The 18,604-nt window shown below is 39.7% G+C and overlaps 1 protein-coding gene across 2 annotated transcripts in view; it reads right to left on the bottom strand.

The window, feature by feature from the left end:
- FABP5 (fatty acid binding protein 5) overlaps positions 1–18,604 on the bottom strand; it is an 80,289-nt gene that overhangs the window by 22,030 nt on the left and 39,655 nt on the right. For both annotated transcript variants that reach the window (XM_046025473.1, XM_046025477.1), the window contains one exon: positions 11,764–11,906. In XM_046025473.1, coding sequence (XP_045881429.1) covers positions 11,764–11,862 — 99 coding nt within the window. In that variant the 5' untranslated portion in view covers positions 11,863–11,906. The remainder of the gene's footprint in view (positions 1–11,763; positions 11,907–18,604) is intronic.

The following is an 18,604-nucleotide window of genomic DNA, read 5'->3' on the forward strand; positions in this document are numbered from 1 at the left end:
CTGTTTCTCCTCCCCACCCACCCTCTCTGTACTCTGATCATTACAAGTCCCAAATTGTTCCACAGAACTGCAAATCTCCATGTGTTGATTTATTTAACTCATACTTCTATATAGCACATAGCATGCTATGTAACTGAAGAATTTTACAAATATTAAATTATTTAATCCTCATAACAACCCTATGATGTATGTACTATTATTACTTCACTTTATAGATGAGGAAACTGAGGCCCACAGAGTTGAAGTAATTTGGTCAATGTCACACAGCTAGTAAATGCAGAGCGAGGATTCAAATCCAGGCAGTCTGGCTTCAAAGTCATTTTCATTGACCACACCCTACCACAATGAGCTGATTGGTGAACCTTGTTTCTCTGTGCCTGGAATATCCTCACCCACTTGCAGGTCCTTGTCTATTAAATCTTTCTTGATCCTGTGCCTGGAACATCCTCACCCCCTTCCAGGTCCTTGTCTATCAAATCTTTTTTGATCCTTCACTAGTTTGATAGACTCAATGTTTTTCCTCCTTTGAACCCTCTCTGTAGTAAGTACAAAAATACTTACACTTATTTCTGTCTTTCTTTAGTGTAAACTCCTTGATTGCCTCTCTTTGACTCGTTCTTGTAGTTTTCTCTGACTCTAAATATTGAATGTTCCAGGATTTTCGTTTTTAATTTAGCCTTTGAGCTCTTTTTCTCTATGTCTGCACTCATTCTCTTGGGGACTTCATCTGCTTCAGGTTGCAAACGCCATCTGGACAGGACAACTGCCACATTCATATCTCCTGCTTACAATTCTGTCCCAAACTCCAGGGTCATATAGAAAACAGCCTCTTCCGTGACTTTACCAGGTTGTCTAAGGGGTATCTCACCATTTATGTGTTCAGACAAAATTCCCGATCTTTCCTTCCTAACACAAACTTCATCTCAGAGTTCTCCATCCTAGACAATGATAATGCCCCACTTCTAATTGCTCAGGGAAAAACATGGTGGAGTGATCTTTTATTCCCCCCTTTTCTCTCCTACCCCATAATCATCCAGTCAAGTCCTATCAGCTCTCCTTTCAAAATATATCCAGAATGCAGCCCCTCTCCACTTCTGCTGCTGTTAACCTGGTCTAAGCCACCGTCATTTCTTACCTAAATTAGTCTTCTAACTGCTTCTGTTCTTGCCTCCTTAGTTATTTTTCCCAGTGAAAGCCCGAGTGGTACTATGGAATAAAAGCCTGATCCTGTCACTCCTCCATGAAAATCCCTCTGCTAGGTTCTCCTCTCCTTCTTTTTTTTTTTTTCTTTTAAAGATTTTATTTATTTATTTGACAGAGAGAGATCACAAGTAGGCAGAGAGGCAGGCAAGTGTTGGTCGGGGGGAATCCGGCTCCCTGATAAGCAGAGAGCCCGATGTGGGGCTCGATCCCAGGACCCTGAGATCATGACCCGAACCGAAGGCAGAGGCTTAACCCACTGAACCACCCAGGCACCCTCTCCTCTCTTTCTTAGCGAAAGCCAAAGTCATTTCAGCAGCCTACAAGTCCTTCCCACATGAACTGTTCCCTGTCACCTCCTTGACCTTATCTCCTATTAATCTACTCCGCTGCAGAATTGCATTCATACCCAGTGTTCTTCTTGCTACATGCTGCTCTGCCTGGAGCATGTGTTTCTCATGCATCCTTGCCCCTTTACCCACATCTGGTCTTTGTGCAAATGCTATTTTTTCAGCAAGGCCTCCCCTGATCACCCTGCTCAAAAGCGAAAGCCCCTAGCTCTAGCAGTCTCCATCTTGCTTTCAGGCCTTACTTTTCTCCATATCATGTCTAACAGTATATATTTTCCTTCTTCATTTTATTTTCTATCTTTTCCCACTAGGATGTAAATTTCTTTTTTTTTTTTTTTTTATTTATTTATTTGACAGAGAGAGAGATCACAAGTAGGCAGAGAGGCAGGCAGAGAGAGAGGAGGAAGCAGTCTCCCTGCAGAGCAGAGAGCCCGATGCGGGGCTCGATCCCAGGACCCTGAGATCATGACCTGAGCCGAAGGCAGCGGCTTAATTCACTGAGCCACCCAGGCGCCCCTAGGATGTAAATTTCATCTCTGTTTGCTGCCCCTGTCTTATCACCAGGCAGTACCTATGCTATAATCAGTACTCCAAAAACGTGGGCCGGTATACACATCAGCCTGTAGCCCAGAGCATAGAACATGCTACGTCTTTGATAAATGTTATCAGATGGATCAGTACACTTGCAACTAGATATATTTTCTTTTTATCATAACTTAAGCTATCCTAAAATCTCTATAAAGATAACTGCAACCCCTACTTCTATGTCAAAACTTTCTTCCAGACCTCAAAGTTGTGATGCCAACAGCCTCTTATCACACCCTCGGCACTGTAGTCCCTCCAGTTCAAAGAGTTTAACACTAAACTCATCCCCAGACACACACCTTCCAAACTCAAATAGCTTTCCAATTTTTGATTAATGCTCAAGACCTTATCATCACTTGGTCACCAGTCATTTTCATATGCACTGACTTCTATGTCTCTGTATCCAAATAATTATCAAACCCTGAGAGTCTACCTAAACAACATTTCTCCAGTTTTCCTTTCTCTTTCATTCTCACTGACAACACCCTCATCAGACTTCAACCATCTCTTTATTCTGTCAATCTAATCCGCCATTTTGTTCTCCATCTACCTCTTCATATATCAGCAAATATTTACTTAGTCTCTAATCCACTAAGTACCTCTAAGTATTATACAAAATGTTCCATAAAATGGTTTTCTTGATCAGACAAAAAGTCACTTGGTAGGACAAACTGACACAGTATCGTTCATTTCAATCCTTTAGCTGTATTAACAGTAATTTGTTTTACTGGATAAGCAAAGCCAAATCTTGAATCCATGCCGGTCAAAACCCATTTAAATCTTTCTGGGGCTGAAGGCAAGGACCTAATATAGTCCATTTGTCTCCTCTGTTCTGGTCCCTCACCCCAGGGAATAAGTTCCATTGCATTTTGTAAACATTTCTCTCCTGTCGACAAACTGGACGATTATGATGACCATTTGTACTTCTAGTGCTGTGGGGAGGGTTCATTCAGCACAGTGCCAACTGGCTCAGCTTTTCCTGTGACCACTCATGTCATGAACCCAAAAGACACTTCTAGCCAAAGCAGCTCTCTGTTCATCTCTGATCTTAGTAAGGGGTTGTATTCTATATTATTAAATTTATTCACATGTCTCTATTAATACTCCTTCTCCCCAGAACTTTATGTTTAATGAGAACAGGATCTGTGTTCTAGTAATCTCTTGTACCTTCAATACTGTTTGAATTTATTAGAAGGTCTGTGTATGTTGAAAGTAATTGAATAGAGGGGCATCTGGGTGGCTCAGTTGTTAAGCGTCTGCCTTCAGCTCAGGTCATGATCCCAGGGTTCTATGATCAAGCCCTGCGTCAGGCACCCTGCTTGGCTGGAAGCCTGCTTTTCCCTTTCCCACTCCCCCTGCTTGTGGTCCCTTGCTCACTGTCTCTCTCTCTCTCTCTGTCAAATAAATAAATAAATAAATAAATAATAAAATCTTAAAAAAGAACAAAGTAATCATATAGAATTGCTTACACGCTACACTCATTTCGAACATACCATATAGCTGTTTCCGCATTAGAAAGGGCTGTCTATGACAGGCCCTATGCATCTACACAAGAACATTTTATTCAAGAATGAGTCAAGAGGCTGTTCTTCCTTTGATTCCGCCAATAAAGAGGAAAATGCCCCTAATCCTCATGGATTAGTATTATAACACCAGCTCCCTCTGTTGTTCAGTTTAGAAATGACATGCCATTTGAAGCTCTTTTTGAGCAGACACAAAAATAGAAAACCCCTCTGAAAGCAAATATTAATTAAACTAGAATAAACCAAAGAAGACATACTTAAAATTTTAGTTACTTGAGGCTGCCATTCTGGATACACAAGGAAGAAATAAATCAGATTATTAAGCGGCAATTTCATACAGCATGTCTCCTTCCCTGCTGGTTATTATGATCAACAAACATATACTATGTTTAGGAAAATCAATGATAATGGAGTCTAACATAAACATATAATTTCAGGCTCTTTGAAGATAGTTTTAGTTTACATAAGGATAATCTGGACAAGTGGTTCTCAAGCTTTGGAATGCATCAGAAATCCCCTGGAAGGCTTGATAAAACATGGATTGCTGAGTCCAACCCATAGCATTTCTGACCTGGTAGACTTATGTTGGAGTTAAGAATTTACATTTGTCATATTCTGGGAAATACTACTCTAGACCATGGTACTAAACGTGATCTACAAAGCAGCAACATTAGCATCACATAGGAGATTTGAGAGAAAAATAATCTCAGGCCCCCTGACAGACTGAGTCAAAATCTTTCTCAAATGATTTCTGAGTGATTCCTATGCACATGAAAGTTTGAGAGGCAGTAGCTTAGAGCAGGAGTGGTGAACTTTTTCACCAAAGGGCTAGACAGTAATCAGTTAAGATTTACAGGCCCATAGAGCTTCTGCCACAACTGCTTATCTCTGCCATCTTCGTACAAAATTAGCAACAGAGTGCAGCTGTGTGCTAATAAAACTTTATTTATAAAAACAGGCAGTGGGCTGGACTTGGTCCTCTGCTCATGCTTCATCGACCTCTGACTTAGAATGTGTTTACATGTATTTGTTAAAAAGATTTTATTCATTTATTGAGAGAGAGAGAGAAGGAGAATGTGAAAGGGAGAGAACAAGAGCCTGAGGAGGGGTGGGAGAGCACAAAGAGAGAAGGAGAAGCAGACTCCTGGCTGAGCAGAGAGCCTTATGTGGGCTTGATCCTAGGACTCCAGGATCATGACCTGAGCCAAAGACAGACAGTTAACAGACTGAGCCACCAAGATGTCCCTACGTGTATTTTTTTTTTTTTAAATGTAGTCTCACCTCCAATAGTTTCTGTTTCAGTAGTTCTAGGATTAAATCAACTATTTGTATTTTGGGCAATAATGAGGACATTTTGATTCAGGCAGTCCACAAACACTTTGAGAAACACTTTCAGCCATTATTTTTCTTTACATGTTAGACATCTATGGTTTTCTTATAAATGCTCATAGAAAAATAAAAGCCCTTGATCTATTATTCTTTTCAACAACACCTTCCATGTTCTTCCAAATGTTTCCCACAGTAGGGCTGGACTGGCACTAATCGTAAGGGTTTTCCCCCAATGGGACAAAATGAGCTCTACAAGGAAAGTAGCCCCCTGGAAGACTTGCTACTGCACATATTTTCCCGTAAGGAAAAAGGACAAATTGCATGCACATTTAAGCAGGAAACTCATTACAGAAGAAAATTAGAGGCAGCGAGAAGTGCAGTTCCTTCTCCTTTATTGCTTCTCTAATTTTTCCAAACCAAACTCAACTGCTCTAGCTAAAGTCTTCAGGGAATAGTTTTATGATTAAAACAAGCAAGCAAAAAAGTATCGTGCATTTACTTTCTCTGAATCCTCTATCTGGCAGAGAAAGAGAGGGAAAACAAACACAGCTGTAAAGTGAACTTTGTTCTCATCCTCCAAATGGCTAGTTGTTTCTTTCTTAAAAGTAGATTTGAATTAACCTTTTTATCCCAATAATCCCATCCCTTCTCACCACCTCTCCTTTTCCCAAAAGACACTTGCTCTAAATTAAGTCTATGAACTTTCCTGCTGCCATTCTTCTTTGCTTAAAAGAGTTCTGGGAAGCCATACATGGGAAGAAATTTGTTAATTAACAGAGATGAAAATGATACATATTATGTTTTTCATATATTTTTTGAAGACGTATTTTTCCCAAAGTGTGTGGAATGATGTCTAGATTTTTCTTAGCCTTTCTTCAGCTGCTTTCAAGTATAGTTTTAAATTTAAGTTTCTTGGAGGTTAATTTATTTTTTTACAATTCTTTCCTAATTACTAAAACAATGTCATTCCCAATTGACAATTTTTAAATGCAGATAAGATAAGAGAAATCATGCATATGCTGCTACTCAAAGATAGTCTCTACTCAAACAAAAAAAAATGTTTTTGAGGTGAAATTTAGGTAACATAAAATTAACTGTTTTAAAGTGAACAATTCAGTGGCATTTAGTACATCCCCAATGTTACGTAACAACCACCTCTATTTCATTCCAAAACATTTCCATCCCTCCGAAGTAAAACATCTCACCCATTAAGTAGTTTCTCCTCATCCCCCCAACCCCTTTGCCCCTGGATGGAGCAAAGCTGGAATCCCGAGTAGTGTCCACGCTGACCCACACCCACCCAGGGAAGCTCCTTGCTCCAGGAGGTAAGAGAAACTAAGGAAGCCTCTGCCTTTTCTGGGTGACCATGGCCCTCAACTGAAAGGATTCTGTAGGATGAGGGCAGGCTCTGGTAGTTTTCAGGTCCTCCTGAGAAAATCTCCTTAAATCTGTTCAGACCAAGCAACACTAGATTCCCAGCCTGTTCCAGGTGGGAAGAAGATCTGAAAGGATGGTTGATGCTGACTGGATACAAGCCTGCACATGTCCCGCTGTGGGAGGAGAGAGAGTCTGGGACTCCAGTCAGAGCCCTCAGTCAGTAGGAAGGTCTGCAGACCTAGAGCTGAGAGCACCTTCAGCTGGGGTCCTCCCGCCTGGTGCCGGAGGCAGGGTCCGCTTGATGTCAAGTAAGGAGTGAGAGCCACAAAACACGACAAGGGCTTGTCTCTTTGAATTATGAGTGGAAAAAAAGTGGACAACTTAGAATTGTCATAGTTAACCAGAAATGCACAAAATTAGACTCCTCTTACATTTAACTCTTGCTTCAGGTGTACCATTGGGGGGAAAAGTGTTGTTGGGGTCAGTTTAGCTGCTTTCATAAAGTTTTTTTTTTTTTTATTAAAAAGAATTCCAAATATATTATCAAATTTTCCCTTAGGAAAGTCAAATTACATTTCCATTCCATCTTTATCCATTTGGGAGATAGAAAATTATATTTCTTGGGGCTCCTGGGTGACTCAGTGGGTTAAAGCCTCTGCCTTCAGCTCAGGTCATGATCTCAGGGTCCTGGGATCGAGCCCCGCATCGGGCGCTCTGCTCAGCAGGGAGCCTGTTTCCCCCTCTCTCTCTGCCTGCCTCTCTGCCTGCTTGTGATCTCTGTCAAATAAACAAATAAAATTAAAAAAAAAAGAAAATTATATTTTCTTTGATTTAATTTTCACTTCCTTGATTCTCAGTGATATTGATAGTTTTTCATGAGCTTATTGATCATTTATAATTTTTTTTAAAGATTTTATTTATTTATTTGACAGACAGAGACACAAGTAGGCAGAGAGGCAGGCAGAGGGAGAGGAAGGGAAGCAGGCTCCCCACTTCGCAGAGAGCCCAATGTGGGGCTCGATCCCAGGACCCCAGGATCATGACCTGAGCCGAAGGCAGAGGCTTTAACCCACTGAGCCACCCAGGCGCCCCATTCATTTATAATTTTTGTCAGGAGCATTTATTTGTAAACATGCCTCAATATGACTGATTTTCCAAATTGGATTTACAGATTGCCATAAACCATTATGAACTCAAGTGAGGCCATCATCATTATCATTATTATTATTATTATTGTTGTTTTATCAGTGGCTCACCTCCCATAATATCCTTACTTATGCACAATACAGCTTATTAATATCAAAGCCCCTTCATTTTAATTTTGTGGGTAATTGATAAATCATAATATTTGAGAAGAGAGAATAGTTTGGTTTGTATTTCAGTATATGACTCCGTATCTAAATAGTATGAGTTTAGCAACTAAAGACAAAAAAATAGGGGCACCTGGTTGGCTCAGTTAGTTAAGCATCTGCCTTTGCCTCATGTCATGATCCTGGGGTCCTGGGATTGAGTCCCACATTGGACTCCCTTGCTCAGCCAGGAGTTTGCTTCTCTTTCTCCCTCTGCTCCTCCCCGTGCTTGTACACACACTCTTTCTCTCAAAAAAATTAATGAAAAAATAAATGTCTTTGGTACTAGGTACACCTGCTGTTCCCACTTAAACTGGCACTGCATTTGAGCTTCATGGAATTTTAGAGCTGGAAAGACCTACGAGACCACTTAGTGTAGTTCTCTGTAATTTTATAGAGAAGGAAGCGTACCCTAGTCTGGTGACAGAGTTTAACAGAGGTCACAGCCAGGGGAAAGATCCAAGATTCTGCCTTCCTTGCACTAGGCTAGTCTTGTATAGCTAGCAAAAGTGGTAAGAACTTAAAGCCTCCTTGCTCCCTCTGCAGGTCTCAGAGGCTAAAAATGGCTGCCACGATCCAATAAATTGTTAGAACAAGGAGAGGGAAAAATATGCACCCTTTTAGCTTTGCTAAGTGTGTTTTTCTTGCCATACATAGCCTTAACCTAAGGCGATGCTAATATTTCAGGTATTTCAGGGCACACATTTCCTCCTTCCAAATCTTCTCACTTCTATCAATACAGCAATCGAAGAAAGCAAGAAAGAAATCCGATCGCAAGTAGGTAAGAGCTTGAGTCCTGGATTCAGTTTCCGAGCATGACTTCTGGCTCAATCATTTGCTAGCTATACATTCAAACCTCACAGTTTCACCTGTAAAGTGGAGATGATAATAGTTATTATATTCACAACTAATAGGATAGCGGTGGACATAAAAAGAAGTACTGCACGTAAAATACTTCATATGGAGATTAGCATATGACATTGGTGAAGACAAATGGCTGTAAGTGCTCTTTAAGAGATGAATTAATAGCAGAATATGTGTGGTATGTAGCTCTTTCACTTAATCTCATTGATAGAGGGGAAAAAACCCTCCATCTGCAGTACCTGGGATTGTTGACTACTTCAAATTTTGCAACACATTTTTGTTTTGTAGATGAAGCATTGTGAAAATGCAAGTAACTTGGATTTTTCTTTAACAGTTTGTGACTTTCTTTAACAACCCTGGATGTGGGATAATATGTTCATTAGAAAGCTATTCAAGACATAGAGCATGGGAACAATAATACTTTAAGAATCTACAGTATGGGGGTGCCTGGGTGGCTCAGCCTTTGGATCAGGTCGTGATCCCAGGGTTCTGGGATCGAGCCCCACATCCAGGCTCCCTGCTCAGCGAAGAGTCTGCTTCTCCCTCTCCCTCTGCCTGCCTTCTGCCTACTTGTGCTCTCTCTATCTCTGTCAAAAAAAAAAGAAGAAGAAAGAAAAGAATCTATAGTATGTGTTCAAAGACAGAAAAAAATTTCAACTAAATTAATTTATTAAAAAGTGGATAAAATTTCAGATCATATCAAAAGCCACAATTAACTAAAATAAAGAGATCAATTTTGAAAAGAAATGAGTAAGTTTTTCAATTATTTGATCAGCAAATTAAAGAGTAGTAAATTATATCAACACACCAATAAAAGATAACTTTCTTGCTGATTTGATGGGGAATAACTAACACTGAGACTCATAATATGCTACTTTAAGGCTGATAGTGACAGCTAACTGGGTAATGAGTATTGTCAATGCATGAGTATTTGAAGTTGGCCCTGATTGAGTAAAGTGGAAATGCCCAGAAACCTCGCCATATGTCATATAAAGAAGTAACCAGATGGGGCGCCTGGGTGGCTCAGTGAGTTAAAGCCTCTGCCTTCAGCTCGGGTCATGATCCCAGGGTCCTGGGATCGAGTCCCGCATCGGGCTCTCTGCTCAGTGGGGAGCCTGCTTCCTCCTCTCTCTCTCTCTCTCTGCCTGCCTCTCTGCCTACTTGTAATCTCTATCTGTCAAATAAATAAAATCTTAAAAAAAAAAAAAAAAAGAAGTAACCAGAGAGTAGGCAGCCCAAAATAGTAGGAAAGTATTATCACAAAGTTGCATTCAAACTTAATTAATTTGAAAACTTTTATTATTTTTGTAGGTTTTGTGATGTTTGGGGTATATGTGAGCTTTTTAGAGTGTGTCATTTGTTGTGATTTTTTTCAGTGGAAATCAGTATTTATTTTGTAACTAATTCTGTACTTGTTATTTTATTGTTTTTCATAAAGAACTCCCAAATTATTTAAGGTTCAAGCCCACAGAATCTGGGTCTGCCCCTGAGTAGGGCAGTATGAAGAATCAAGACAAGGAAATCAAAGGGATTCCATTCTGAGGGGAGTCTCAGATGCCAGCTGACTCCTCTTCACAGTGACTGACCCAGCTTCTGCAGCCCACTGGGTCAGTGGAGAACTGTGGACCTTTCATGGGCTCCCTGCTTTTCTTGCATTTTTGCTATAACTAGAAATGTTGTTAGAGCAATGCTGTCCACCAGAACCCCGCACTGAGTGTGTAACATGGGTAGAATAGGGATACTTGGCTGAAAGTAAAAGGCAGGCATGATCATCAGTGCCATGAAAGAATGTTTAGTGGAATGTGAGAGCATATTGCCTTTTCAATATATAGAAGAGCTTGGGCAGGGCAGATAAAGCATTATTAAATAGGCAGCAGTGTATCTAAGATTAACCAGTGATATTTACCCCAAAGATACAGACATAGTGAAAAGAAGGGGCACCTGCACCCCCATGTTCATAAAAGCATTGTCCACAAGAGCCAAACAGTGGAATGAACCGAGATGCCCTTCAGTAGATGAAAGGATAAAGAAGATGTGATTCACATATACAATAGAATGTTACTCAGGGATCAAAAGGATGAAATCTTACCATTTACATTAACATGGATGGAACTGGAGGGATTATGCTGAGTGAAATAAGTCAGACAGAGAAAGACAATTACCATATGGTTTCACTCATATGTGAAACATAAGGAATAACATGAAGGACCACAGGGGAAGGGAGGGAAAACTGAATGGGAAGAAATCAGACAGGGAGACAAACCATGAGAGACTCTGGACTCCGGGAAACAAATTGAGGGTTGTAGAGGAGAGGGGCCGGGGAGATGGGGTAACCAGATGATGGGCATTAAGGAGGGCATGTATTGTGGTGAGCACTGGGTATTATACACAACTAGTGAATCATTGACCACTACATCAAAAACTAGTGATGTAGGGGCGCCTGGGTGGCTAAGTGGGTTAAAGCCTCTGCCTTCGGCTCGGGTCATGATCCCAGGGTCCTGGGATCGAGCCCCACATTGGGCTCTCTGCTCCGCGGGGAGCCTGGCTCCTCCTCTCTCTCTGCATGCCTCTCTGCCTAGTTGTGATTTCTCTCTGTCAAATAAATAAAATATCAAAAAAAAACTAGTAATGTACATTGAACATAATAATAAAAATAATAAATATTATAAATAATAATATTAAAATAATTAATAATAAATAATTATAATAATAAAATTAAAATACTAAAAAATTAAATTTGAATAATAAAATTATAATAATAAAATAATAATAATTAAATTAAATTAACCAGTAGTGACTACTGAATTTCTTAAGTAAGTTGGCTATCTGCTAGAAGAGATAGTAGACAAGCAAACGGACTTTGCTTAGCAGGATCCATCTTTTATTTCAACTGTGTGTTGTTTGGGGTGGCTTGCAGCAAAAGGGGACCCTGATGAAGATTACGGGGCAAGGGGCGAAGTCAAGTACTCCTGTGCCAATGCCATCCCAGGGAGCTTGCCCTGGGTCCTTGACTACCAAATACTAGCTAAGGTTGTATTCAGTGCTGAAATGTTTAGCTAGATTTATTTTATTAATCCTTTGAAAGTGGTCACCAAAAACTTAAAAATTTAAAGCATGTATAAACATAAAAGGTTGAGAACCACAAAAATATAAGGAAACCCTTTTGTGTTCAAATGTAGGATCTACCTTTGACGCAATTGACTCCGGAGATCCCTTCGGTCCATGCCAAGTTCTCTGTTCCGTGGTAAATGTTGGACTTTTCAAGATCATTCGGCACTGATTCATTTATACACACCTAGTAGGTCCAGGCATCGGGTCTGCAATTGTTCCTACAAAGAAAAATAGACAGTTAACTGAGCTTTCTATCTGAGCTCATTAAGTCGGACCCGAATAACTACATTATGAGGCAATATATGGTAAGTGCTTTGGGAAAGACAAAGTTAACAGGAATTTAAGGATGTTGACTCTGTTCTGGAAAGAACTGGAAGGAAAAGAGCTGTTTTTTTATGGAAGTAGAATCGCTGCCTAAGAGAAAATGAATAGAAGAGCGAAATTATTCCCCCATGAAAATGAAGGTGAATTGCTTATTTCTTCCTCGGAATTGCTTTTGTTAAAACATGTCCTTCGTTTATCTTCAGGGTTCTGACATTTTTTAATTAATTTATACTCACATCCTAGTGTTTTAATACATTTTTTCTTATGGTAGAAAAAATATGATTTATAAGTGGCTTGGGGCCATGGTGGGAAGAAAAACTGAGAAGCGTGGAAAAGATGTTATGACAGCTAAAAACTTGCTTGTCTCACTTCATGGTTTTGCTGAAAATCAGCAAAAATTGCTTCCTTTTACCTCTGTTCCATTAAGACATTTTTTTCTGTTTCATTAAAAAGTATATTTAAGTAAGCAACCCGACACTTTTATTTATTTAGACAAAATCCTTAAAAGTTATTTTTGAAAACTGATTAAGGTTTAATTTAAGCGCCTACTTTGAAGAGACAAGCGTTTTTGCTAGGATTTTAAGGAGAGCTTAGAAATCTCCTTGATATTTGTAAATCTCATGGAGATTATCACAGTAGGAGCCAAACCATATCTTGGTTTGCATATAATTTTCTGCACAGCTAATAACCTGCAACAGTTAAGAACTAATCATCTCAGCATGGCTGTACCTGCTGTTCTAAGCTTGGAGGAAGATAATTGCAGCTAAAATTATCAGAGGAAAGAAGGAAAGCAAATATAATATTACTCCCTTTGTAGAGAAGAGGGAGGGTTGTAGGACAGAATAACAGGACCGTGATTTCTGAATTATTTATCTTGTGTCACAAATGTCACAGGGCTTTTAGTGAAGTGTTTGGTCACTACTTAGCATGAGTGTTGATGCGCCATCTAAAGGTTCTCCTGATAAAATGGAAGTCATTGACTGCCCTAGCAAGGATGGAAGATAAGAGAACTGTTATCTAAACCATGGCATTCCATCGACCTAGGAAGCACAGCTAAGCAAAGAACCCACAGAAGGAAAAAGCCAGGCATTTCCAGAGAAGTGGGGGCTAGGTTCCATATGGCTCGCCGTGGCGCGTAGCAGATGGCCCGGGCAGCATGCGGGAAGAGCTGACAGGGTCCAGCAGGCAGCTAGTGAGAATGCCCGCTGAAGCCTGTCACGTGAAAAGGGTTTCAATCAGGGCAAGGAAAAGTGATGATTTTTATGTTTATGATTCTTTGCTTTATGCATTCTGAAGAGTGAAATAAAATGTCAGGAGGACAGATGTGAGGATAAGGTAGAATAACGTCTTGATAGAAGGTTGCCAGAAGCCTAAGAAAAGAACTCTGGTTGCTACATTAGAATTCTAACAGCTCCCGAATAATAGCCTACTGTGGTGCTTTGTATGCCAGGCTTTTAAAATGTCACAACCTTCCTAGGTAGGTTCTAATTTTGTTCCCAGTTGAAAATCAAGAAAGAGGGCTTGAAGCAAGAGGTTTGATCATTTGTCCTCAGTGAGACTTGGAGCCATTCCTGACTCCAGAATCCACTGGTAGCCATTAATTTTGGCTATTTTTTTTCAGAAGATGTGTGCTTGCTGGAAAGTAGGTCTCCTTCTCTATCGTACCTATAGCAGGAAGAACAAAAGTCATTCGTTCACAACTGCATCACATCTGCCAGGCACCGTGAAGACTGTTGTGGATATTTGAGGTGTGAGCACCCGGAAGGATTTCTAACCCAGTAATTCGCAATAAAAAAGCTTTTCCTCCATCCATAGTGTTTACTTAGTGTCAGCCATATTGCCCCGGTCTACTGTATGTGACAGCTTGCTTTGGCATTCTGCTCGCCTCGTACCTCTTGGCCTTACCTCCCTCCCTTTGCTGACACGCACCTTCTGCAACCACCAAACTAAACTTGACTCTGCTCTCCCCACAGAAGCCGCCCAATTCTTGCCACCTTCTCCTCCTGTGATGAGTCTGGTTTTGGGTTTTTTTTCTACCTGGGGTTCACCACCTCTCACTCCCCCCCCCTCCCCAAATCCTTCTTGTCCAGCTTAAATGCAGACTCTCTCCACAGACTGTTGGTAGATTTTGCCCATATGCCACAACCAGAAATTCTGTCCCCTCCCCATGGGCTCTCGGGATGCCTTTGACCATTTACCAGCTGTGGGGCTTTGGACAAATTACTTAACTTCTTATAAGTCTTATTTTCCTCTCCCATATCATTCAAGAAAACAACTCTACTGTCTCATAGCATTGTTGTGAAAACTTCTTATGTAAAATGTCCAAGTAACATGCCTGGCATAAAGTCCCATTTCCTAAATACTATCATTTTAATGCCATTCCTTCACTTTAGAAGAAAAAGGAAAAGAAGAGGAGGATGAAGAAGAGGAAAAAAACTTTAAATGATTCCTAATGGGTTATAATATAAAACATTAACTTCTTGGCTTGCAATGTAAATTAAATATATCTGTGTATATGTAGAGATATAAATTAAATACATATCTATTTATATATATATAAACATATAAGAAACTCTTCATTATCTAGCCTCATTCTATCTTTACAACATGATTTCCTGCTCTTTCCTTCCATATAAGCCTCCGCATTAGCCACAAAGAATTTTTCAATTTTTCCGTATCATTTCATCATGAAGAGGTTGGTCTCTCTGACTGGAATCCACCTGACGCCCAACAGTTGAACACCTACATCACTCAAGATGCAAGTAGAAGCTCCTCTGTAAAGTCTTCCTATTACCCCAGACAGAAAAATTCCCCATTTTTCTCCCAAAGCCGTACTATTCTTACTTCTGTCAAAGTTAAGTTTTGTCCTACATTGTCACTGCTTTTAAGAATGTGTCTTATTAATGTCTGGTAACACCTAGTAGAAGTGTCTGGCATGGAGTAAATGTCCGTAAATATTTGTAAAATGCATTAGTAAATGTAAAATGAGTAAATCCGGAAGTCGAAGAAATCATTCTTTGCAAAAGAAAGACATAAAATCAGCTAACACATCGTGGGCTGGAGACTTTCACTTATAAAATGAAATGACAAAATACACACACAAATGCACACACACAAACAAGCAATAAAAAATAAAGCAAGCAACTTAATATCCGCAAATGGTTTTAGAAAACAGTACGTCTTCTGTGCTTGCTCAGCCCAATCTTCTAAAGACTTTCTTCACATCTTCAGTTAAGTCTAGGCAGTTGAAGTTCATAATGGTGGCCTGGAGCCATCAGAAGCCAAAACCCATTGATTAAAACCAATTCTGTGTCCCTCAGGGCTTGCTATAATAAGGTATTCAGTCAGTGGGGGATTATACTTCTGGGACTCATAAAAGCAAATAATCTCGGGCAAAGGAAACCTTTATGCCCAAAGATTTACTTTGTGTTGTTACATATAAGAGCAAAAAAAAAAGAAAAAAAATACAAACAAGCTAACTGTCTAAACTACAGTGATGTTAAGGACACTTTGGTACATTTATTCAGTGGGCTTCTGGTTCTTCAAATTGTTTTTGATGTGTATATAGCATGAGAGGGAAATACTTCCAGTATGTTAAGCTTAAAAATCAGGGTATATAACTGCAAACAGATAAGGATCACAACCATAATAAAAACAATGTATAGAAAAAATACTGAAAAAAGATCAAATATGACTATTTGGGTAGGGGAGCCATGATTTTTTTTTTTTTACATTTTTAGTAATTTCCAAATGTTCTTTAATGAACTCTATTATTACTATTATTATTAAGATATTACTTATTTTGGTGATGCCTGGATGGCTCAGTCCATTAAGTGTCTGCCCTTGGCTCAGGTCATGATCCAGGATCCTGGGATTGAGCCATGTATCAGGCTCCCTGCTCAGCAGGAAGCCTGCTTCTCCCTCTCCCCCTGCTGCTTCCCCTGCTTGAGCTCGCTCTCTCTCTCTCTCTCTCTGTCAAATAAATAAATAAAAATCTTTTTTAAAAAATAGATATTACTTATTCTGTATGCCAAAAGCATGTTTTGATGGGACTAACCCTGCCAACTCAAACCAGTAGGCCGATTTACTTCAACGTACATTAGAAGCCTCCACGAGTCTTCTAATTCTCCATTCAGACTTAGTCTTCTAAGTCTCCATTCAGCCTTCTTAAAAAGGCGTTCTAAGACATTTGCTAAACTCATATTTCAACTTAGCAAGCTTCTATGGAGAATGATTGTGTGAAGTCTTTGTGTGAGGCATTGGCTTGAGGGGGAGAAGATACAAAGACAATACACAGTTTCCCACAGTGGGCAGGTCACCGCCTAGTTACATGGCCTCACACACCGGATTCCCGCTTCTCTCCAGTAGAGCCTATCTCTGTCAGATGCTCTAATGAAGACGAGATTAAAGGCTACATGGCCGTTAACTCCACCTAACAGCACTAGAGGAGTGTATATGGGAAGCTGGCATTTGAGTTGAAGGTTTAGGGCTGTGAAATGTAAAAATGTGAGGGAGACTATTTCAGAAAGAGGAAGAAAGGCATTAAAATGTATGCAGAGTAATGAGTTGTCTGCTGTGATGGGAACATTCAGCATGAGGTGGGGAAAGACTTGGAATGAGGCAAGTGCAATAATGCATTTGTTGGCAGCCTACACGAAAAGCCTAAATAAAGTTGATTTTCTTCCAAGCTTTAAATATTATATACTTAATTTATTCTGAAATACTCCATATATCGTAACTTGATTTTCCATGCTTTGGCCTATTTTTTTTTAGCTCTGGACTTGCATAATTATAAATACAATACTATCACATCTTTCTTCAGGATTTCCCTATGCCATGCACTCTGCTCTGCATTTTCCATATATTATCTCATAGGAACCTCATGAAAACTGTAAGAGACAGGTCCTTCTTCCCATTCTACAGATGAATAAACTAAGTCACAGAAATATCACATAATTTTCCCAAGGTCACACAGACAGGAGGTAGGAATGAAAGGACGTGAAGGCCAAAACTAATTACATGACACATTAAATTAAAAATCTTGACACTTGAGCCGACCAGACTAGGTAATGCCCTACGCATGTAGTTCAGAAAGATGGTCACTAGATGGCAGAAGCGGCCCAGTTTGGATAGAGTTTGGACTGGGTGTGGTCGAATCTTGGCAGCGTTTATGGGATTTAGCAATGGTCAGAAATAGCTGTTTCCCTTTAAATTAAGAAGATTGGGACTAGGAATAATCTTCTTCCCTACGAAGTTAATCCTGAAGAGGAAAACTTTTCATTTTTCAAAATCGAGACCCACAACATAATGAAAATAATTTCCCACACATTTGGAATTTCATAATCCATAAAAGAAAATGGAAGACGATATGAATCTCCACATTCCTTCCTTCAACAAGGAGGGGGATGATAAATAAGCCTGGATTATTAGTTGAAGATATCTTCAGTTTCAAATGGCCATACCTTTCTCTACTACAGTAAATCTAGAGTGGCATCCCTTGTTCTGGGGAATGAATTCTTACCAGGCGCTGAGAGAGGTACTTAATACCCCAGAGAAGGTCTGACTGAAGTTACCGCACATCTGCTGTGGGTTGACTTTTACTTATTCCTTGACCCCATCAGATTTTCAACTATTTAAGTTAGATCAATACAAATACTTAACAGGGACAATCAAAGAGAAACTGAGCATAAAGCATAAATTTAAGAAGCAGAACAGATTTTGTCCTTTGTTATCTATTATTAAATTCTTATTAAGTCAGGTTGAGGTCAACTGAAGCAAAGTTTGCTCAAAGACCTAAAATCACCATACCTATGAATAGCATGACGTTAATGAAACTCACTAATGGAAGTGCCCAGCTTAGAGTTATAAGTCAAAGGGACCAACAATACACAGGCTTATTCACACAGGCATTACCCAGATCGCCATATATTTGGACTTTTGTTCAAATGTAGGGTTCCTGTTGGAGACACTCAAAAGTGTAAGAGACACATCAGGTCAAACCACAAGTTTGGATGACAACTTACCACACATGAACAAACCATGAAAATCCTTGACTATCCACTTCCTATTTCATAGGAAGAACGGAACCCTGCAGCAACTGACTCCCCCTCTCATGCCCCCTCCGCATCCCCCAGTACTATTGGGAAAAAAAATTCCTAGTCAGAAAACATGTCACTGAAGAACACAAAGAAGAATTTGTCATTACAAAATGTGAAATGAGAAGGACCATTCAGAACCATGTTGAGTGAAACAGAAAGTATGTCATCCATTGTAATTTTGCTAGAACAAGCCCCAGAGGCTGTTCTTTTAAATAGGAACAAAAAAAATCTACCTTCTTCCCTTCCTCCCTCTTCTTCAAAAGGAAGAAATACTAATATCTTTTATCAGATTCCAGAGTATTTATAGGGACATATATATACACATATATAGTGTTTACTTAACCAGTTTTGTTGAGGTATGATTAATATAAAATAAGATTCACCAGTTTGAAGTGTATAGTTCCATGAGCTTTGACAAACGTATATTTTATGTACCCATGACCATTGTTGTGAACATTTCCCACGACTCCAAAAATGATACATTCCTTTGTGCA

The sequence above is a fragment of the Meles meles genome, chromosome 1 (genome assembly GCF_922984935.1).
Source record: "Meles meles chromosome 1, mMelMel3.1 paternal haplotype, whole genome shotgun sequence".
NCBI classification, from domain to species: domain Eukaryota; kingdom Metazoa; phylum Chordata; class Mammalia; order Carnivora; family Mustelidae; genus Meles; species Meles meles.